This window comes from Nestor notabilis, unplaced genomic scaffold, assembly GCF_000696875.1.
Source record: "Nestor notabilis isolate BGI_N333 unplaced genomic scaffold, ASM69687v1 scaffold15418, whole genome shotgun sequence".
NCBI classification, from domain to species: Eukaryota; Metazoa; Chordata; class Aves; order Psittaciformes; family Psittacidae; genus Nestor; species Nestor notabilis.
This window is the reverse complement of record NW_009940798.1, coordinates 74,846-99,223: the sequence shown is the minus strand read 5'-3', so window position 1 is coordinate 99,223 and position 24,378 is coordinate 74,846. Positions and strand designations below refer to the sequence as shown.

Genomic DNA, 24,378 nt, shown 5'->3' with positions numbered 1-24,378 from the left:
CTGCACCAGCAGTATGAACAGCGCTTCTTTAACACCTCTTGAGGAAGTCATATATTTAACAGGAGTTCACTTGGCATATGTAAAATAAAGGCAGCACATGCTGAACAGGAACAAGGTCACCACTGTGTTGTCTACTTTGCCTGTGCCAGAGCCCTGAAGTCCAAGTTGGAGCTGCTGCTTCCTATGTGGAGTCAGGGTAGTGGCTACTGCTGTGGCAACAGAAGGTACATGGCTCTTTGGAAGCCACACTCGCTGCTCCAACTTCTTACAGGGTCCATGCCTCAGACTGGGGAGGCAGCTTTGCTATAATGTATCTTAACTGTTAAGATACTTTGCCTAACAACTCAGATCTTAGTGTCTTTTTAAAAGTTAGTTTAAAACTAAAAATAAGCAAATGTTTGGGGGTAGTAAGTTTTGGTGAGCTGCAATTACCTTTCACTGAGTTCATTATCATGACCATGATACTGATCTACACAGCACTGCTCATGTTTTGCCTTTCAATATTCTGTTATCTTTAGACAAAACTGAGAAGAATTCTTGTGGATCTTGAAGGGCCTCACAGGGGTTTTGTTTACTGATTACAAAATTCAGATACTTTGTGTCTGTGAGGTTTTCATTATAATTTTTTTTTGCTATTTTTGGAATACAATAGAAGCTTCCTTGGGAGTAACAAAAGGAAAAAGAATGATTTTAGAAAGGTAAAGTTTAAATCTGTGTGGCCTGTTTTTCCTTTCATTTAATTTGGCTTTACAATTGAATGTAGACTCCAATCTACATAAACTCAGCTCACTAGGGTTTTTGTCATGCTCTGCTTTCATGTAACCTAATGATGTCAGTGGAATAGCTCAGTGTGAAATCACAATCAGGCTGTGAACTTTTAAGCTTTCTAGAAGCTTCAAGATGGCTTCTAAGAACTTTTAAGCTTTCCAGATGGCTTCAAGTATGTCATGAAACCATGACACAAAAAAGGAAGAGTTATGTGCTAAATGTAATGAATAAAACAGTAGTCGTACAAAACAAACCCAATATATAGGTTAGATTTACTTTTTTTTTTAAATACGATTGTGACTAAAAGCAAAACAAAAGGAAGAAACATATCCTAGATACAGTGAAAAAAACCCCACCAACCAAGCAAGATTGCTTTAACAAAGTTTTTACTCAGGTGTTTTTAGCCTGTGTTTCTATAGTATATACAAATTTTAGGGAAGAGGTTATGTTGCTAGAAGTAGGGTACTCTTTAATCCTCTCATTTAAAAATAAATGATGTGGATTTATCCACATTTTTATTTTTACTTTAACAACATTTCTGGCAATTTCACAGAAGATATATGCTTCTCGCAAAGCCTGGCTTTTTTTTGTGATTTAATATTTTTCATGTTAACTGGGTGTGAAGTATGATATTACACAGTAATAAATACTTTCTGTTGACTCTGCTAAGCATGAAGCAAAGCTTGTAAAGAAGACAAGAAAGTTGGAGTCTGCAGTGATGTCTGTAATTAAGTTGAACATATGTGTCCCAGATTCCTGTGGTCTTGATCACCCAGAAGCGAAGTCAGTTGGGTGGTGTCCTATGTTTTCTCCAGTCCTTGCCCTTTCCTAATGATGCCAAGTTGGAACAGTAGGAACTTAATGCAGCTGAGTTCTCATGCCTTTATAAGTTGCGATATGTATTTGTATTTGGTGTATTTGAGGACTACCAGGTTGACTAGGTTAAAAATATCCAGTGAGTTTCTGTAACACTTTCTTTGTGAAAGGCAGCAATTTAGGTAGAAGTGAAAGAACTTTGAGTTTGTAATTCAGTTCACACATAGAGGGCCCAGGAAATTTGGGAAGACATTTTGCCTCCACAATGAATGTTCATGCACTCCATTCGTTTACGGTACCACAGATAGAGGCAAGTCCTGCAGCATGTGGATATTCTGCCTATTGCATTGTCTCTTAGTTTATGAGGTTACCGTGTCTGTGCTTATGGATATAAACAGTGTATTGTGCCCACTGGAACATGTATGAGTGTTATTATACCGATTGCTAATGTCTTCTGAACCTGTAATTAACTGCCTAATCATTGCCATTGATAGCAATCAGCATGTACATGCACAGCAGGAGTATTACAAAGATGTTTGAGAAATACAACAAATACAAACCATACAAGCATTGATTAGACTTCATCTTTGTATCATATTCTCGGTTTAAGGGAACCTACTTTCACACTGCTCCAACATAATAAGATGGACTTAAAGTCTGGAAGGTCTGTTTGGGGTTTTCTTTCTGTAAAGAAAAGTGCAATAAATTCCATGCTACTCTGCCTTGCTATTCTGCAAAGTTGCATCAAGGCAAAGCAAAGGCAGGAATAAACAGCCTTTGTTCCAAAGGCAGGAATAAACAGCCAGAACAGTATAATGTTCAATGTAATTGTTCAACAAAACAGGAATAATTTCAATAAATTATGTTAATGGCATTGTCTGTATTATTGTTTACCTCACTTAGCTGCAGATAGTTCTACAGAGTGCCTTATAAAATTCACATACGCATGCATATTTAGCTTGCAGAGTTTCTTCTGAAGCTCATTATGTGGTGTGAGGTGTAAATAAGCTGAAGGAAAGGAGGGGGTTTTTTGTTCTTGAAGATGTATTCTTACTACATTTTTCTGCTATGAATTGGACCAAGACAAAGGTTTTTTTCTGGCAATATATGACAAATCAAAATACATGTAACTTATGTGTGATCCTTGAGACTAATCTTGTTACTTCCTTAACTACTAGCAGTGAAATCTAGAATCATAGAATCATAGAATAGTTAGGGTTGGAAAGGCCCTTAATATCATCTAGTTCCACCCCCCCTGCCATGAGCAGAGCCCCCCCACACTAAACTATGTCACCCAAAGCTCTGTCCAGCCTGGCCTTGAACACCGCCAGGGTTGGAGCATTCACAACTTCCTTGGGCAACCTATTCCAGTGCCTCACCACCCTCACTGTGAAGAACTTCTTCCGTATATCTAACCTAAACTTCCCCCGTTTAAGTTTAAAGCCATTACCCCTTGTCCTACCACTACAGTCCCTAATGAAGAGTCCCTCTCCAGCATCCTTGGAGGCCCCCTTCAGATACTGGAAGGCTGCTATGAGGTCTCCACACAGCCTTCTCTTTTCCAGGCTGAACAGCCCCAACTTTCTCAGCCTGTCTTCATAAGGGAGGTGCTCCAGCTCTCTAAGCATCCTCGTGGCCCTCCTCTGGTCTTGCTCCAATAGCTCCATGTCCTTTTAATGTTGAGGACACCAGAACTGTACTGAAATGTACTCGTCAGGTTTATCTGTTCCAGGGCTGGAGATTGAGCACTGCTGTTCCTGGCAGTGGGGAGTATTCATCAGGATTATTTTGGAACCATGCATTAGGTGAAAATTAGACGAACTTGAGAAACTTCTGAGATTTAATGAAATAGTACTTTCAAAAAAAGCTTCCTAAATGTGCGTAGTTGTGACTGCTCTCCTTTTCTGTACGAATGACTGAACAATCTCATAACTGCTTTCACTTGTGCACATGTATGCCTGTATGGGATGAACAAGCCTCCTTAAAGCAGCATGTCTATGTATGTTTTTCGGTTACTGTGCAGATCTCTGGTCTACTGAACAAACTTCATTTGGTTTTGGTCCTATTAGTTATTTGTAAAGAGTAATTTCCATTATCTCTTTGTCAGGAGGTCTGACATTATCTCTGTGCCATATGATGGTAGGAAAATTCAAGCTGGAAGGAGGTCTGTAGTTCGACTTCCAGCTTACAGCTGGGTTAGCTGTGAGCTCTGACCAGGTTGCTTAGGGCTTTATCTCCGTGGACATAGACTGCACAGCCTCTCTGGATGACCTGATTTACTGTCTGACAGTCCTCTGAGCAAGAAAGCATTTCCTTTCCTGAAACAGTATCTCTTGTTTCAGTTTCTGCCCACTGTCTCTCATCCTCCTGCCATGCTGCAAAACAACCCAGCTCCATGTAATGACAGGCCTCCCCATGGCTACTAGGGAGCTGCAGCTGGGTCCCCCTGAAGCCATGTCTGCTCCAGGCAGAACCAGACCCCGTCCCTTCATTTCTTCTTACAGGGCAAGTAACGCAAGGCACTGGTGCCGTATGCATAAGACCACTTTTTTGGGTTAAAATGTTCAGGCTGCATGTTGCTATCTGTGTGCTAGTGCCTTAGGCTTGGAATTTGTAATGAAACTTCTTAAGTTCTGCCACAATTACTGTTATAAGCAAGATATCATTTTGCTTCAGTGGAGTTGGGTTTTCTTTCACTGTGTTTCAGATGCCTCGTAGATAGTCTGTAGTCATTCACTTACACAAAAGCTGTGATAAAACATTGAAGAAATTTTCTGATTAAAAATATAACTAAAAATTGTCACATCTGGCAAGAAATATATTAAATGTGAACAGTGCTTAGTCACAGCATGGTTCCTGGGGAAATTTGGGATATCGTTGGGTTTATGCATTTTGTGGTGATGGTTTGTTATGTTCTGTTTTGTTTGCTAAACAACCTGCTCTGAATATGTTTATAATCTCTTCTTTTTGATGCTATTTTAATATATTTTTGAATATCCAGTATATATGAAATGCCCTATGGAGAAATATTGTCCTCTGCTTATTTTTATACAGAAGAATGCATCTGTCAAAATCAAGATGTCAGTTTAATTAGAATAGGGTTCCCACAGGAGAACAGAAAGAAATTCTTACCATGAGAAGTTGTGGACTTGATGAACCCAGTTTACCTTCCAATTTTCAGGCTTTTTGCAACTGGAGGAGTTTATTCAGCAGGGACCAGTAACAGCAAAACTTTTTTGCATGACAGGGAAATATTTTCTCTTTACAAATGCATATGCTGTATAACAATAATATGAAGGAAGTGTACCTTTGTATTTCACATGAGAAATGGTTGCCAATGCAAGGTAAAATTTCAATGAGAAGTGTTTGTTTCATTCACTTGCTCAATTCTCTTTAGTTTGCATGGCGCCGGATTAGGGTATGAATGATGACTAAGATCATGGTTATGTTTAAGCAAATGATTAAGAAAATAATTTACTGAGGGGGGGGGGGGGGAGGCAGGACCAGATATAAGAGGGATAGTAGCCTAGTAGACCTTTTAAAAAGTAATTGCCACTATGCAAAATTAGTATCTTGTGTCTGTCTAAAGGATAGTCCCCATGTATCATGGATGCTTGATGTTAAGCCTTGCTTGCTCCTGGCGATTAGGGATGAGGAGGATTATTTGCTTGCAGGCCACCACTGCCTTTCCCTTCAGGATGGCATCACCCAGAAGCCTCAGGCTTTGCTGTGCCGACTCCCACACCACCTTCTTGTTAGGCTCGGTTTCTGCTGAGCTGGCAAGGGCAGGGAGGCTGCTTTCCCTCTCCAGGGCACAGGTACTACTGCTCCTGCCCTACAACAAGACAAGGGACTTCATTATTCTAACACAATAACCGAGTTTTGCTACTTGTCCTTTTAAGTAACATAGTTGTTACAAGTATTCTGTCAGCTGCATGGTGGTGTCTGTGATTTGCTACTACAGAAAGAACTGTTAAAGGGAAACACTGCAGTGACAATACTCGTGTGAACTGCTTAATTGCTTATTGTGGTGTTTTACAGGAGCACGCCAAATCAGTTTGTAAAATAGTCAGCAGTGCCTAGACGGGTACATTTTAATTTGAACAATGGCCAGTTTTATGCCAGAGTCATTCCATTCAGATCAGTGAAGTTCCACGGAATTAACTGGCATAGTATATGAAGATACATAGTTGCTGGTTATCAGCTTACATTCTACGATTTTGGAGTGGAATGATACTCAGCAACCAGACTCTGATTTTGATGTATGATCAAGTCCATCGTTCCTAAGAACTGTTTTCAGCTGTTTAAATTGTTTTCATGAACATTGTTAATGAGTTTTCTTTTACGTTTTTCTTCTCAAAGGAGTTCGGCTTTGGAGATTATTTTTTTTTTCTTTCTTTTGTCCTTTTTTTTTTTTATGAAGTTAATTAACTCTTCCTTGTTATTTTTCATAGGACTTTCATATCATAGATAAAAAATGTTACAGAAATAGTGCAAGAATTGCAAAGTCACATGACTAATTGTTAGGTCTGATTGGGAGAACAAACTTGTAAACAATACAAAACCCCACAATTTATTAACTGACCATTTTACATTTATACACCAAAAATGGTGGGGAGTATTTGGATGAAACCTGTGTGGTTATTTAATTAAAGACTGATCTCATTGCATGCATAGAAGGAAAGAAAATAAAGTTCGTACAGACACAATTACATCTGGCATATGTAACTTCTATGAGTTGTTCTATGAGTTGTTTTGGCAATTATAATAGTATCAGATGTTCAATAGCATGAGCAGATTCAAGCTGTTTCTTTCACTTTTCCAGCTGCCAGTCAGAGGTTTTTCCCACCTTCTGGGTACATGCTCTCTGGATAATTCACACCTTTCTTCTTTCCTTCTCAGGTTCCTCCCTTTAACTCAGCTTTTTCCCTTCTAGGTCTGAAACTGGGAGCTAAATCTAGCTGCCATCATGGTGATGGGAGAGAAAGTGCGGATAGGTGGTGAGCACATGGAAGAGCTTCTTTCTGGGATTACTTGGAGCTGAAGTGATTATGGGCAGTAAAGATTGTTTTTTGCCCTATATTCTCTGAGCTGAAGCACGTTCAGGCCCTCTATGGGAACAGTGTATGTGCAGTCTGCTTAGTGCTTCATCAAGGTTATGAAGGTGGGTTGTCAGAGAGTCTAAGTGCTAAAATAAATGTGAGGATTTGAAAAGGCTTTTAATTTGGACAAATTGGGATAGATTTTTGCAGGCATAGCCAGAACTGTGCTTCTTGCCAAATGTATAACTCTGAAGTTCCTATTTATTCATTCATGCATTGAGAAAAAAGTGAAGAAACAGCTAATCTAAAATTAAAACTCTTTGCATCACAAATAGCTTGTAGATGGAAAGACAAAAAATAATTTTATTTCCATTGGCTTTTTAAAGCATTGCTTGCAGTAAATCATAATCTTGTTTATATTTCTTTACTGTTTGTAGCTCTATATCAGACAGTTTCTTTACTAGCTCCCTTTATCTTTCCATGGTTGAGCAGTTTTACAGCCTTCCAGTCCTTGACAGCCCTTAGTTACTGTAATAGAATTGTCTGTAGCCACCAAGTTTTCACTGAAACAAATCCTAATAGAATTGAACTTTGTAGCTCGACAATTTGTGTTGAAGTTTTGGCAGCCCCTTTTACCTTTGTGTGGCTGAAAACATATACTAGGCTATGATTCTTACCACTTCTATGGCTCCTTAAATATTTAGGCAATTAGGTATTTTCAGTGGGGTATTTGAATGTTTAATTTGAGCATGATGGTGATTGAAGTTCAGAATGGTTTGTCCAATGCAGCTTTCATGAGAAGAACTCACTGATGGTGAATGGACTTCATCAGGCAAGGTGGTCAAAGCAGTACATTTTTTTCAAGATGTTCATGTAACCCTGAGAGCACATAGACTGCAAGGATGAGGAATGGAGTGGAGCATCTCTTCTACGAGGAGAGGCCAAGAGCTGGGACTGTTCAGTCTGGAGAAGACAAGGTTCAGGGGGATGTTGTTAGTGCATGCAAATCCCTGAAGGGAGGGTGAAAAGAGAATAAAACCAGACTCTTACTGGTGCTCAGTGGCAGGAGCAGATAGAGTGGGCACAAACTGAAACCATGAGATTCCCTCTGAAATAAGTGAACACTTTTTCACTGTGAGTGTGACTGAACTCTGGGACAAGTTGTCCAGAGAGGTTGTGGAGTCTCAATCCTTGGAGATATTCAAAAGCCTTCTGGACATGGTCCTGGACTGCTGGCTGTAGGTGGCCCCGTGTGAGAAGGGAAGTAGGTCCAGGTGACCTGCAGAGGTCCCTTCCAACCTTAAGCATTCTGTGAGATTAACTGGAATCTTGCTTTTGTCTAAGATGTGCTTAGTTGTAAAACTGATTCTCTAAGTTTCTACACTTGAAAGGAAAAAGTGCTCAGTTAGGGACTGAGCACTTCACAGTTTTGGGTGTGGTTTACTTGTCTTTTGTTGTTTATACATATAAATTCTATACAAATACATAAGATTTCACAATTTATATTCCAAGTTAAAGTACATAAAAATTATTTTTCTCTCTGCATGAGTGCAGTAAAATTCTGCTAACAGCAGTTTATGTAGCTCAGTTTAAATGAACTATATTTTAGCAGTTCACATCTACAGAATGTGTTTTTAAATGTTTAAGAAAAAAATAAGTTTTTCTGTGGTATCTGATTCCCATAGATGGACTCAAGCAGTAATTACTTTACAGTGAATTATATAAAAATCTGCAGAAGATATTAAACAGCAGTGGGCCTAAATTTTTCAGCTTCTGGTTTTCAAATATAATTTTCACCAGCAAGATCTTTGTGCTTCAGATTACATTGTAATAATAGTATATTTTTAGCATTGAATATTGTTAATACTCAGTAGCAACAATGCTAACTTTTAATTTCCATAATTACAGAGCTTTTTAAAATTCTTTTTATTTGGTTTGCTTTTCTCATGTTCAATTGATTTTGGGGCAAACTGGAACACTGTATGATAAGGGTCTAAAATCCTACTTTAAAGGATGTTCATTTTGTCATCAGAAAAGCATAAGTGTACCTGAGCCACACACTGCCCAGTACAGGGGGACAGATTCAGCAACACAGTGAAGAGTGGCATCATGTGCACTTCTTCCATACTTGCAGCACTACTTTTGCATAGATAATTTCACCTCATTTGGAAGTTTGTATTTTCATGGTAGGTGTACAGGACAGCTTAGACTGAAAAAAGTCTTCTACATCATGTGTAATCTGCCTTTATAGGTTACCACACCAATAAAATGCTGTATGAGTAATATATTTGCAACCACATGGAGATTAAGATACATTTAGTGGAGATGATGTGAATAACAGTAGTGCAGCAGCACAGGCAGAAATGTGATAAACATAAAATACAAATACATTAATTGATTAGTTCTGAATACGTCTTCTATATGTGGAAAAGAACAAAATGCAGCCCATCCAAGCAAAATAGGGAACAGAACAATTTAATTACAGTTCTTTAGTCACTGAAAACACAAAATAGGAGCAAGTGTGCTGTGAGGACTGGGCACAGGAAAGATGCACCAAGTCATAAAAATGACATTTGGGAACATCTTCCAATTCACTGCAGAAATCATGTTTGCTTCTCCAAATGCCAAGGGAAGTCCTTCTAGTCAGAGTGAAGAGCAGTTATGAGCAGTACAATTACGTTTGGACTATGTCCTGGCTTCTAAGGATCAAGATTAAATCAGTGCACTGCACTCTGTTCATGCTCTGTTCCTTCCTGTGAAAACAAGAGCACAGGAAAGTGGCAGATAATGTGTGTCTGGATGGAGCAGGAACATTTGACATGTGCATATGAGAATATGGGCACAACAGGGCATAAACTTAGATTTAAGGACTGGAAGTCTCCCAAGTCCCACAGTATAAACATATTCTGTGATAGTCAAAGTGCTGCTGAGAGATGGAGCCAACAGCCCAAGTTTCAGCACACATTCTCTGGTGTTGGCTAAACTTTTGGGTTTCCAGATTTCAATATTTAAAGTGCTTGCACAGTCCATGCAAGTGCTTCAAGAGAGACCGATTGGTGAATGTGCTTGTATAAAAATAATTTGACTAAGAACAAAATAAGAGATATTGATTTGTTTGGTTTGTAATTGATTATACCCAAATATTTTCTAAAATGCAAGCTTCTTTATGTGATGAATTATTCTGTATATCTTTCTAACTAGTTGCTGGATAGACACCTTCTGTCTTAGAAATTAAATAAATAAGAAATGTGTACAATCAAAATACATACTTTGTAAATACATTTCAGACAGACAGTAACAGCAGAAGGTTCTCAGCAGCGTGCCAACTGCTGTCCAGCAGCATACTGCACAGCAGGCAGTGTGCTCCTGCAGCTGTGAGACTTCTCCACGCTTCAGTTTCCTGTAACTACTCCACCAGTATGGGTTGGTGGTTTTTTCCCCTCTACTTTCACTCTTCCAAATGACATAAAACCTTTGTCCCCTAAACCTTCCTACTAAGGTTATCTCAAGATTGAGCAATGGTATATAATGGTGTGAACCCATGAGTGTCAATACACATATTTTTCCTGAGCAGGGATTTGGCCAAGGATGACTGGTTACCTTGAAGCCCTTGGGCATGGATTTCCTTTCTGCAGAAACTGATGGGGAGCAGGCTATGGCTGGTGTGTGCACCTAAGTCTCAAAGCTTGGAAATTTAGATAACAGATCTGTTAATGGGACTGTCTCACTGTCTCTGCTAAAGACATTCAATAGAGGCAGATAGCCAAAAGCCACACTTCGACAAATCTTGTCTTTCTTTTCAAAACATAAAAAATTGAGAAGTCCTAAATGTATGAGGCATTTAAAAATATATTCCCATTTCTTGGATCGGTACAGCTAAGTCTTCTTGTCAGCTGCATTGCAGTGGCTGCTGAAATCAATTTCTCCCTCTTTCTTCCTTGATTTGCTCCCTCTGTCCGTAGCTCCCTCATCCTTTTCTTTTTTCTTCTAAAATTTTATAGTATTACTATTAAACTTAGCAGCTTAGAAACAATATATTAGCTTTAGAGCTGCCACCAATGTGTTTTGTTTATTTGTTGTTTTTTAAAAAGCAAAAATCTCCTGGCATTGTCTCATAAAAAACATTAACTGGAGACTTAAAGGAAAAGAAATGTGCCTGCATTGGTTCTGTGCAGTACTCCTGAAAGGGGTAATCCATCAGTCATGGAGGTGTTGTTAAACTGTGTAGCTTAAAATATTGCTCCTTTCCATAAGCAGAGTCCCTATATTACTGCTTTGACTCTGCAAGCTTTTCCCCGGCTGCTTTAAGTGAAGAATGTCCTTAATGAAGATGGGCCTTTTTTTTCCTCATTTCAGTAGTGTGTACTAACTACTCTCTTGGCCCCTGTCGGTGAACAACATATGACTCTTTGCACATAGTGTTTCATAACTGCTTTCTTTTAGCCAGAGCAAAACAAAGTCTGTTCGAATGCTCTGTTTCTCTGATTTAATGAAATAGAAAGTACTGCATATTATCAGAAATTTGAGTGTGTTTCAGGCCAGTCTCTGTGCTCTCCAAAAATTCTGTGCATTCTTACATGTGTTTCATCCTTCTTATACAACAGTTCAAATATCTGATTAAAAGCTAAGTGACCTACATGTCTGTTCAGATTCATTGCTTGCTATTTCTTCCACTTCACTGTTTCAGTTGCAAAGCTGAAGGACATCCGTGTCTAAATAGAGTATGCCGTGATGAACCCAAGTGGTTGCTTTTAAAAGCTGCTTTCCTTTTTATGTATGACAACCTAGAGAAGGGCTATGCCATTCAGCCATTTTTATGCTTACTGAGCAGTATATTGTTACAAAAGCACTGGTGAGAAGGCTGCACTGCTTTTTGCAGCCTCACATCTTGCTGCTTTAGGATATTGGCAGCGTAGTTGGGTCGTCCCAGTCCCTGGATGAATTATTCAGGCTCTTGACATCAGAAGTTTCTGCTAGTGGATTGGCTGGTGCTCGGATAATAAAATCTTTCGACAGGAAAACAGTGGAGAAGGATGATGGCAGTGAGACCAGCAGAACTGCTACTTCCAATACAGCTGGCTTTGTCTGGTTGTTGCATCTCTGCAAAAATATATAATAGTGTTTTTAAGGTTTGGCTTCACGTGAATTTTCTGATAAGAGCAAGTGGAGAGATTTGTGTAAGGGGCCTGCATTTCCAGTGAAGGAGAAAAACCTGATTGTTCTTTAAAAATTACTTCTGGCTGTATTCTAAAGAAACGCTGCGCACTACATGAGACAGGAGAAGCAGACACAGCAGCAACAGACGCAGCAGACACAGCAGCAGTACTTATGGCTCGCTACAAAGGTGGTGGTGGCAGAAATGTTACATCATTAAATCTGCTTCCTGGGTTCTTTCAGTACTGGCAGGGTAAGTGGTGCAAATAAGGAGATGACAGTCCTTGCAGGTGGGGAGAGCATAAGAAACTGTATGACACGTGTTTCGTGGGTATAGAAAAGAGTGCCTTTGCAGAGAATTTACATTAGTTCAGTGAAAATAACACATTTGCTTCCAGGGAAATTTGTAAAAAGCATGTTTATAATAGAAATTTCTAAATTTGTAAAATCAATGTATTACTTGTGTGTTATGTTACAATGGTAAAATTATTAGTAGTTGCTGTTGGGCTCATAAAGAATATATTGCTCACATATATTTCATTGAAACAAATAATTTTGAAAGGCTATTCCTGTTGACTATTGATATGACCGAAACTGAGTATGTCTTCTGCTGCTAAATGTTTAGAAGCTGGGAGCTGGTTGTCTAATTTCCAATTGTTGTCAGAAGGCTGTGTCTTAAATCACCAAAAATCATCGGAACTACAAATTAGGGAATAATTTTCACTCATTTCCTTGGTCGGAAGTTTGACTTTTGCAGGCCTGGTTCTTTTGGCATACTGTTGTGTCGGGATTGCTGGGGAATTTTAAGTTACAGAAGCGTGAGTGAAGTCAGAGGTGGACTGATTCTGTGTGCGCTTGATCCCCATCCCCAGACCTACTCACACACAACCCAATTCAAGTGTGCAAGTAATTCCATTGAAACTAATTGGGCTACCTGTATATGTTATTGCTTGTCAGAGCTCAGTAGACATTAACTTATGTCACAAGGGAAACATATTGTTCATGGTTAGAAACCATGCATCGAGAAGTCTGTTTTTCAGAATATAGGAATAATTGACATGTATAAAGTCAGGATGCTCCCTGCCAAAAATATTCAGTGTTGAATGAAACACAGTGAAGTATTTTGAGTGGTATTTTTCATAACTTGCCTGTCAGTGCAACAAGTAGATTCTGAGAATGTAATGAATGTTTTAAAAATGGTGTAAGACAGCCTGCCTCATGAAATCAAAGAAAACAAAAATAAAGAATGCAAAATTACTTTCTCGAGAGTATATGCATTTTTTTTCCTCTCGTATTTCTTATATATGTGATATTGTTTATATATAAAGAAAATATCCCCAAGTCATAATGCACATAGCTTTTTGGAAGCTCGTATGTGGTCAGGGAGCCATTATTGTCCCATTTAAGATAATATTTTAGTTGATGAATTGTGTGTGACAGTTTGCATCTTTATGTACCCTCACTGTGGAGCAGCACTGCGTGAGTAAATCAGGGATCTTATTATTAGTAGTGCATTAAACTTAGTAGCTATCTATACCAGAACCCTCAAGGGGATTAAAGGATATTCCCTTTTAATTTTACAGATGTGAAAGAGGTTAAATCACTATTCAGTGCTGCACAAGTCAGTAGCAAAGGCAGTTGCCAAAATTAGACTTTCCATCTATAGGGTTTGGAATATGCATGTGTTCTTATAAAAAGTAAATATTTAACAGCAATTTTATTTATTTTGATTTTCTGTAGGGAAAGGAAGGTGCTCATTCAGAACTGATGATGGTAATAACATGATTTGGTTTTCAGTGTCATAGGTATTTCCTTTCATTTTTGAAAGAAAAATCTCTAATGTAAATACCTGAATACCCCTGTTGTGAAATTATCCCATGTGTCAAAACTGATTCCCCACAAAAAAAGGGACAGGACTTCATGGATTGGTTATAATGCTGTGATTCTCTTCCCTCTGCAGCCATGACCCTGGCTGCTGAAGTTGGAGAAGCTCGTTCAGGAGCTATTTTTGTCTATGCAGCTGGCAACAGTTCCTGAGGGACTATCTGGGAATTGGTGAAATTCACTGTAAATCAGACAAGTGCTCCAGGACAGGACTAAGGGGGTAGTAAGCAGCAGTATAGAAACTGCCTGAACTGGCTAATGGCTTCTCCCTGGTAGGATTTCCCTGAGGACAAAAAGCTTGATAATGCAATTTCAAATCCTTAATTCAACATTCTAAATATTTTCAAATACACATGCTAAGAGTATTTTTCCTAAGCCCCTACCTGACTTTCTACATAAAAGCAACTTTACTGTTAGAGACATGGATTCTAGTTAAAAGGTACAGAGAAGTTCTAGGTGCTCAGAACTTGGGTAAATATAGTGTGAACTTAGAATTCAAATTTATTTTGGCATTCAGATTTGAAATGGTGCCTTACAGGTCATTGCCTCATTAAGACTTGCTGTGACTTGCTGTGAAATTCTTCAAATAGTCAAGTGTCAGAGCTTTATTGTAAGAATATGACATAGTTGTTATGTGTAGATCTGGGCAAAATTAACTGTCTCAAGAAAATATAGTGGCATTTCTGGCAAATGCAGAATGCATTTGTTGTTAATAGGGAATACTACTCTTTTACCATGCAGGTCCAAAAATATTCAGCAATGTCTAATCAAACTGATTTCCTTTTTTTCTCTTTTCTCAGATGAGCAAGAGTCAGTGCAGAAAAGGACTTTCACAAAGTGGATCAATACTCATCTGGCTAAGGTAATATATGGCTTTGAAATTTTTTTTAAAATCAAAGATTTTTGATCTATGCCTATGTAAGGCCTGGAGTATGGAATACGTCAGACTTGTCTGAGCAGAATGGCATAAACTTGAAATGGGATCCCCGTTATCTGTGCACTGTAAAAGATGAATCTGTTGCAGCATGATAGCGGTCAACTGCAGCAGTATGAGTGGTGTTTACGGGCAACCACCCAGCTGCTTTGGCCAAAACTGAAAAGTAACGCAGTAGGTGCTGTTTCAGCCAGAGAAAATATTTGAAACTGCTTTCTATGAAACAGAAATATCAGCCTTATTACAAACAGTGTGTTTGAATAAAACTTGAGTCAGTTGTGTAGTTTGTTAGAGTCATCCTGATCTGGTTGCAAACATAAATGGTGCTTCCAGTGATGAATTAATTACCTGATAAATCTTGGGGTTTATCATGAAACTATTTTTGCAACCTGAATCTCCCTTTTTTGGTTTTAGCGGAATAAAGACGGTGATTTACGCACAATTTTGAAAGTATTAAGCTGCAACCGGTACTAACTTTATCTAACATAAGCAGTGAGATTTAATTTGGCATTTCCCAGAGTTTTCACACAGCACAGCTCTAACTGTAGTTATCAATTAGTCCAGTAAATTAAAATATTTAAACACCAGAGGTGCTTTTTGAAATGCATATTTTAAATAATGAAGATTAATGAAATTGAAAATTGAACAAGGAATAGCTGCAGCAATACTGTTTTAGCTTCTGTGTAAGGAACTGCCTAATAATGCCTTCACAAATGAACAGAGCAAAGCAGAAAGCCCATATAATGCTATATCATGTGATTTGGTCTAATGAGACCGTATGGTAGAGCAACAGCGTTCATTTACATTAGTGAGGAATGTAATTGAGGAATTTGCTGTGAAATGAACTGCATTTGAACAAGGTTATCTTAAGGACTTGGTGACAGTGGATCCTCACTGTGAATGAGGTCTGTTCTCCCATTCTTTTTGAAATCATATGGAAAAGTTCCCCATGCAGCAGAGAACTTAAGCACTCTGTATGTTGCATTTGCTTCAACTGAGATGGAAAGACATTCAGTATTTGCTAAAGCGTTAGCAAAACAGGCTGTGAATGTGTGTCTGAGGAGAAAAAGAACTCTTATTTCATGTTCTTATATTCCCTAATTTTCTTATGTCATTAATAATTGATCAGTAGTATCTGATAATAATTGACAAGTAGATACATGTACATATTTTTGGGTATATGCATGTGTGTGTGTGCATGTAACAATAATTTGCTAGTAATAACTGACTAATCCTTGGGAAGAGACAAAATCATGGTGGCACCTCTGATAAGAGATTTTGCTCTGGATTGAGAGTTGTGAATGCTACCTACTGGACTAGTCCCTCTTGAGCCATGAGAGCTCAGGTAGATGTTTAGAATTGTGTAACCTAGGCATATGTTTTTTTAACAGGTCTGATATTGTAAAGACTAATGAAATACATTAAAACTAAGCAGTTAACCAGCCACTGCCCTCACTTTTAGCTTCCTGAGGTACCCTGTAGTAATTGGTTGGTGTTAATTCACCCTTAAACAGGAAAGTATTTTCTAATGTATTTTTATTGATGTCTGTCAGCACGTTTTCCTCACTGCCTAAGTCAAATGTATAGATTAGCTGGCTTTGCTTCCCATTTATGCTGTTACACTGCCACAGGAGAAACATTGTTCATAGATTATTGAGATTAAACTCAACAAAAGAGGAGTGACCCATAACATTCAAACTTTGAGCAGTTTTTAAAGCCTCAACTTTGAAATCTTTGTCAGTCATATTTTTGTAAATGTGGAAATATGTTTTCTGAGTTCATTCCAGCTGCAGGAAATACTGATGGGTCTTTGGAATGTGCAGCTCTCCCCTTGCACTCGTGTTCTGAATTATAACCCACGAATCCAATGTTCAGGTTATTGGTAACGGACTACCTGCAAGCCCCATTCCCCATCCCTCTGCACCACTATGGGGTAGAGGAGCTGGGAGTAAAGGAGTGAAGTTTAGCCTAGGAAAAAAGGATTTAGCTGTGGGGAAGGTGGTTTGAATTTTGTCTTTGTTTCTCACCATCAATCCAGAATCACTGTGCTGAATTTGACTCAATATATATAGGCTTCAAAATTAACAGTGACTTCACGTCAAATTTGCTCTCAATTTCTTGGCTACTTTAGCAAAATTTGGGGTTTTTTGCCTTTCATTTTTTGAGGAAAGTATAATAGTTGCTGTTTTTACTAATCTAGAAAAATTATTGATGGAAGAAGTAATAAGAGGAAAAAAGAAAAAAACTAAAACCTATAATAAAGTATCTCTAACTCTAACGCTGTCACTGTTATCAATACCATGGAGAAATGTTCTAGCATGGGTGAGTCTGAATGTTTTTCAAAAAGTACTGGTGAGTACCTGCATGAAACCTCAAAACCAGGAGAAATTAATCTTTTCTAAGCAAAGAGCGATGGGGTTTAACTATAGAAATTTGAAAAGTGGATTTACTGATGGCAAAGGAAAGGAAAGTCTAGTAAGGTAGAGTTTTCTTTCTTAATGCCATGTTGTTTGAGTAGAGTGAAGGAGGATTAAAAATGGAGTGGTTACTGACACTGTGGAGGGTAGTGATTTGAAAGAAATGGAAATGAAGAATTGATTTGATTATCTCAAAACCGAGAACACCTGAGAAACCAAGTTTGGGAGTATAAAGCAGGATGTGATAGTTTGCCAGGGTTTGCTATGAGTGAAGATTCTTCACTGGTAATATTTAAAATCTTAGTATAGGCTTTTCTTCTAAAAAGTCATGCTCTAATTGAAACAGAAACTAATTCAATAACTAAGTCCATCAAGTAGATTGAAAAAATAACTTTCGGCTTTTTAACTGTAAAGTCAAGAATGAGTTTGAAAATATGGATACAAATAAATAAGAACGAACAAAACAAGTAAATGAAATGGGAGTATCTGAGATTACTTCACTAAAAGGGTTGTCAGTCATGGAACAGGCTGCCCAGGGAAGTGGTTGAGTCCGCATCCCTGGAGGTATCTAAAAGATGTGTAGATGCGGTATTTAGGGACATGGTATAGTGGTAGACTTGGCAGTGTTAGGTTGATGGTTGGACTTGAGAATCTTAAAGGTCTTTTCCAACCTAAACAATTCTTTGTTTCTATGAATTGAACTTCATTAAAGGGAATAGGAGGGAGATATGATTTTTTTTATTCTCTGTAGGTCTTACAATGGAATGAATGCCACCTTTTTAAAAGTATGTTCACTAATTCAAAGATACATTCTTTCAAAAGCAGAATACAGGTAAAGGACGTGGCATCAGTTAATTGTGGAACACCTCAAAGAAAGACTGAAGTAAAACAACCCTAAGCACAGGCTGTGCCCTCACCCACAGGGCAATATCCTACACGGGATGAACCCAGAGGAAAAAGCTGCAAGTATGATAACTATCAAGTATAATGCAGCTTCATTTTAGTTCAGCAGTTAGTACTAGGCTGCATCTGTCCCTCTGCTCTCTGTCACCCTCGCCCCAGCTGAATCCAGTCTGTGATTCTGAGTCAGGAATCCGGTGAGACTCAGCAAGTGGAAATCATCTCTTTTCTCTGCAACCCTCTTGGAGAAATTGGGTCACAATCTATCAAACAAATGTGATATTTCTTCTGGCCCTTCAGTTTAATTTCTGTGCATCTGTGCAGTTTTACTAATGATAAATGAGATATGCATGTGTAACAGGACAAGAAGTTTTCTAATAGCATGTTATTTATTCATATTTCTCTTAAGATTGTACAACTGGACCTTCTTCCTCTCAGTCTCAGCCTTCAAAGACATAGAAATAATTTAAGTATGCTTCTGAGTATCTTTTGTGACATCTTTTAAAAGTCTAAGTTTAAAATACAGAATACAGTTACACCAAATATTTCAAAAAGGAGACATTACATCCATTCAGAACAGCAGTTACTTAAATATTTTTCATTTCATTACCTATGCTCATTTTTTAGACAGGGTACTAGATGAATAAAGAAAGACACACCTCTCTAAATCAACCAAAGCATATGCCTTTTATTGCCTCTCTCATCTTAGGTGAAAGTTTTGGGAAACAGCAGTTTCAAAGCTCCGGACTACAGACTTAATTTTGCTTATTCCAATTAAATACCATCTTTGCTGCCAGGTATAGAGGTAACTTCAATATTTGTACTTACTAAAGTATTGTTGTAAACTCAACAAATAGTGAACAACAAGTATATACTGACAGAAATTATGATTCTTTTTGTATTTCTATTAAATGTATGAACACGTCAGCAAACAAAAGCAGAGGATGGATATCAGTTAAATAAAAATAAAACTGAGAATTGGTGAACATTTTTAAGTATAGTTATGCAATGTTTTCATAATGCTGAATTAAACCTGGGCAGTAAACCTTACTTTCAGGCTTTTGAAATTGCAAAACAGTGTGGTTTATAGCAAAGAAAGGAGAACAAATGATTATATCAAGATTTATCAAGATTTACAGCTCACACGCAATGCTGTCAGCAATGGTCATTTTTACTTAGAATGTAACTTGGTCTTCATACAAGACCCTCGTCGATTTTCATCAATGCATTAAGTAATTCTGTATCTTTCTGTCTTTTTCAAATGGGAAAGCTGAGACTCCCAGTATCTTAATCACAGACCCAGAAAATGTTGAAACTAATGTCCATCTAGACTGCATGATGAGGAGAATCTGACTGACAGTGTTCTGCTCCAACAGTCTCTGTGTATTTTCACTAGTATTGCATGTAACCTCTGGTATTAAACAGTGAATGCTAAATTTATTTCTGTGACAAAACTAATCATGTAAAACTTAGGGCTGAGTCCTTCAGACTTCAGTCATAAAAATGGTTATTAACATCAAGGAACATGAAAACTTGTGTGGTTAAGGATTTAGGATTCATGTTGGGGTAGGCCAGCCATTACATAATACCTCTGAAATTTTGCATTCTTCTTCCTGTTACTGCATGTATTTACCTGCAGAAACAAAGTCAGCAGGTATACAGTTTTGTTCCTGTTTGTTCATGTGGGTAGGTTTTCACACATTTTTACAGCAGTTTTTGAAATATTTGAATATTAGTGTAGCAAAGGTAGTTTCTGACATTTCCATTGGCTTTCATTGTAATTGCAGATATTGTTGTTTGTACAGTATATAGTATACTTCTCTAATTTATTCATTAGAGAAGTACAGTGTGTGAGAAAAAGGCTTTTGAGAAATGAATGCAAGAAAAAGTGTTGTAGAGTGAAGCTTAGCAATTATGCATTGGTTCCATATCTGAGGCTTAGATGTTACAGAAACAAGATGTTTACGCAAAGCATTTCCTCATCACTTTCCATTTGTGATCAATTCTAAATAGTTATTTAAATAAATATTTAATATGGGGAAAGATCTGGTTCATTAACCTTTAAGAGTCATTCCCAATTAGTTCCTGTTCCTCCCACAGAGCACATGAATTTACTTGTACTGAGTGTGCCTCCCTCTTTGTGACATGAATGTTTTTAAATGTCATTGTCACTATAAACTGCACTACTGTGACTGCATATACCACAGTAAATGAGTATTTAATAGAATCCATGCAATGCAGTATGTAACATGTAATTAGTATTATTTTCATAGAATCATAGAATGGTTTAAGTCAGAAGGGACCAGGTCCCAGCCCCCCCAGCCCCTGACAGGGACATCTTCCACTAGACCAGGTTTCTCAAAGCCTCATCCAACCTGCCTACTTTGCTGTTTTGCATTCGTGAAGAAGCTTATGTAAAGAAACCCCAGAATCAAATACTAAGACATCTGAAATCTTAATGTAGACCTGACAAGTTGTAGATTTAATGTCCAATATTTCATTGATATTCTGAGTTCCCTCAAAGAATTTTGTTCAAGAAGTTTATAAATAACAGCTTTCGTTAGTATTATAGGGTTTTAAGAGGTTACTTCATATACTCTTTAAAAGCTATTTTACTCTGGTTTAAAATTTACTTCATTAAATTCTCCACACAGGCTTTCCAACAAAAATAGAATGTATTAGGATAATTGCAGTTGATTGCATTGCTAGAGCTATACATTTACATGCAAAAAGCCAAAATCGGGAGTACATTCAACATTTTCAAGATTACAGATTCTTAAATTAGTTTTCTTTCCCTGCTTTTACTGATTTACAGATAGTATTTTGGCAGTGCATTAAGGCAGCCAAGTGAATAGGTGTTAAGTCCTGTTGAGTCTCAAGAATAAGAAGTATTCAATAGATTTTAACTGAATACAGCTTTAAACACCTCCTTTCTTCTCTAGAGGCTAAGTAAGCACCATACAGCTTCACTTTCTCCTTTCATTTAAATTGACATTGTATATGCAGCCAAGGAGTAGGTATTTATCCATTCCAAACAGAGAATGTTGTGTTAATCTCAGTAGAGGGTCTGCCTGGAGAAAAAGTCAAATACCTTGAGCCATCCTGTGTGATGGTGCATATACAATAAATCAGAGTGTATGAACTTTTCAGTATCAGCTAGTGTATGTATCTTCCTGAACTGTATGATCATGAGGAATAAAATTTATATCTATGGAATCCTTACATAAAAGTAGAATCTGTTCTTCTGTACATGCCACTAAAAATATGACTCATGCCATACTTCTGAGGGAGGTTGGAGTCATAATAATAATAGGGTAAATTCTATGCTGTGTGCCCAGAGTAGTAAAAAAAAAAAAAAGTAATTTATGAAACGCAGTGAGGATCTTACTTCCTTGTAATTAGGTGTTAACATCTTCAGGGTGGTGAAAAACATTGTACTATAAAGCATATTATAGAGAACATTTCGAAAGTTTGCATAATTAACTGATTTTCCATATTAGAGGAGTCTTATACAGGAGATCTTGTGACAGAGCTGTTATACCTGCCTTCTGTTCCTGTTTTATTGGTGTACATGGTTTGTGCTATTAAACACTGGCAATGTTGATAAATACGCAACCTTCTAGCAACAAAATGTATGTTTCAGCCTACTGATATGTGGACAATTGTGATTCTCACAAGTCAGAGCAGCAGGTCTTATTAAAGTTTGTATAAGTCTTTTCACAGTTCTGTTGCTGCTTTGTAGCTTACTTAATATTTTCTCATACTTCCCCTAGGTTTCCCCAAACCAATATTTGATTTATGTCAAAAGGAAAGTACTGTAGGTGTTAATTTAGTTGGATGATGTTTTCAGGGATACTTTCGCAGCCTTACAATAGTACCATGCCTCAGTTAGGGTAAAAATCCAGTTTTGTAACTTGTCAATGAGATGTGACCAGTGAAGGGTGGTTCAGAGGAAGAACTAGACATGGGTAATTAGAGGTTTTTTCCATAATGTGAAGCTATACACTATGGAAACCAGAGGTGCTTCCCAGACTTGATTGGCATATGAATTCCAAATGATTTTTGGCCAACATTAGTTGGCATGAGGCAAATGCTGGCCTGTACCCTGCTTTGAGAGTAAGGATACCAAACTGCTCAAACTGGAAGGGAGCTGTGTTATGCTCAAAGCACATCATCTCTAACAGGCACGTTATGGGCACCAGGGTTACGGGGCACTGTAAATCTCACCCTTCAATTTACTGTATCCTAACTTGCCCTCTATAAGAACCTGTCTCTTTTCATTACTGTAGAGTAAATTTCAAGAGACAAACCTCACTACCGGGGCATTTAATAGGTGGTGAGTTTTAGGTCTGCACCTCCTGTTGGATTAGGATGGCAGCTGCTGTAATCCTCTTGTTTTTATTGCTGAATTATTTTAGCACAAAATTCTTCAGTATTATGTTATGTGGTAGTACTGATAAAACCAAAGCTGCTCTGAACTTCGAACAGGAAATGATAACACAGAAGGTGAGGAAAATTTATTGCACTTATGTCAACTGGTTGTGATGCAAGACTGGGATAAATGACTCTCCAGTGACCTGTTTGCTCCATTGTCTTCTTTAGTGTTACAGTAAGGATGAATATGATCCATTATCTATTGCATAGCTAGGAAATAAAAAAGGACTATGATTAAATATACCTTCATAATGAGTTGTAATGCTGCTTTATTTTATATACAAGAGAAAATAGACTCTTTTATTCTTGTGGCTATTAGAGCACATCAAATCTCAGTTGAAGTCTGCTTTCAGCAGAGGAGTTATTTTTTCAGTTTATGCCGAAATAATGTCTCCTTGAAATGTTAGTTCTTCCAAGTTGAACAATGAAGCCAGAATGTTTTGATTTTGGGAACTAGAAAACTTTGCATTCTCCTGATTTGTTAAAGTGTTTTTACCTTTTCAGGAGCAGTGTTTCTTTTGTTAGGTTCATCTTTTTTAAATCTATGTTTCTAGAGAACTGAAACAATAGATCAAGTTGTTGTACAACCATCTTTTATTTCAGAAGTACCCTGAAAGTAAATTATTAAATCTAAAGTAATTTCAGTAATTTTGTAGTCTGATTATAATTTTAGGGAATTAGGTATGAATGTTAGTATTTTGTTCATTAGCGGGTATATGAATGCTAACAATCTCATGGGAGCTAGAGGGTGTTTATTTCATTTATTTCAGGTGGAACAAATTTAAACTTTTTGTTTCTGACAGATACTTTGTGATCATTAAAGTACTGACCAGCCAAGAGCCACAAACTGGGATATATTGTAGAAGATATAATTTAATGATGTGACCTTGTTACTCAAAATTCCTAAAACATCATCTGTTAACATATTTTTCAGTGTTATCGATGCTGTGTTTGTGAATGTAAAGACATATGCTAAGCAATTTGTCTTAGTAGAAGCTGACACAGTGCTAACAGTACTGGAAGCCTGCAAGGCCTGGAGGAGAGGAGAGAAAATACAGCAACTTTGTTTAACAACCATCAGCTGTGAGAAAGTAGCATTGTGCAACCAGCTACACTGCTTTAGGAATCTTCTTTCGTACAGCTCCTTGTACTGCTCAGACAGAGAGGGAAATTTCTGTGACGCTAGGCAAAATATGCTGATAGATTGAAAAGTGAAATGCACGCCTATAAGTTGTGTGTATTTAATTGACTCATAGGCAGTTGTTGGGGTGTTTCTTTTGCTATTTTTAGGGAGATGTTTTTTTTCCCATTGTATCATTAGTGGCAGAAAGCTTCTAGTGTTACAGTTCTGTGCCAGAAATGTTAGATAGTTAAACAATATGGTGGCAAAGCAGCAGCTGAATGACATGTTGATATTAAACATTATAAAACATAAAGAAGGGGAACAGCCATTCTTTGTGCTTCTTTTCAAAGGGAAGGAAGGGAAGCAGGATGTAATGCTGGTGGGCCTTTATAATATCTGAAGTCTTCTTCCTTTCAGCGTAATCCTCCCATGCTGGTGAATGATCTGTTTGAAGATATCAAAGATGGGGTAATGCTTATTGCCCTTTTGGAGGTTCTTTCAGGGCAGAAGCTGGTAAGAACTTCCTTCTGCATATACAAGATAGTTACATAACTTCTCTAGGATATGGTATTCTAATATGTTTCTAGATTCAAATACCATAAAAAAAAAACCTTGCTGCTACATAGCAAAGCAAGTTTATTCACAGAGTGGGCTATCTGGTTACAAAATAAACAAACAAACAAGATTATTACAGACTGACAGTCTTGATACTTTGTGTTTTCTGTTTAATTTGTCTTAGTAGTTCTTAAAAATTGCTTATTTGTATTAGTCTTTGTAGTTCATCTGGGCATTATTTTGTGACACATACAAAGTCTAAACTGCAAGCTATTTCTATACATCTTGAAGAAATAATGACAGTCTTTTCTCATTAAATTTATGGCTATTTCTTGGCGGGGGGGGGGGGGG

The 24,378-nt window shown here is 37.6% G+C and overlaps 1 protein-coding gene across 1 annotated transcript in view; it reads left to right on the top strand.

Moving 5' to 3' along the window:
* LOC104410412 (nesprin-1-like) overlaps positions 1–24,378 on the top strand; it is a gene marked incomplete at its 3' end in the record, with an annotated part of 123,053 nt that overhangs the window by 24,781 nt on the left and 73,894 nt on the right. The window contains exons 2-3 of the mRNA XM_010020561.1: positions 14,465–14,526; positions 23,890–23,985. Of these exons, the coding sequence (XP_010018863.1) occupies positions 14,465–14,526; positions 23,890–23,985 (158 nt within the window). The remainder of the gene's footprint in view (positions 1–14,464; positions 14,527–23,889; positions 23,986–24,378) is intronic.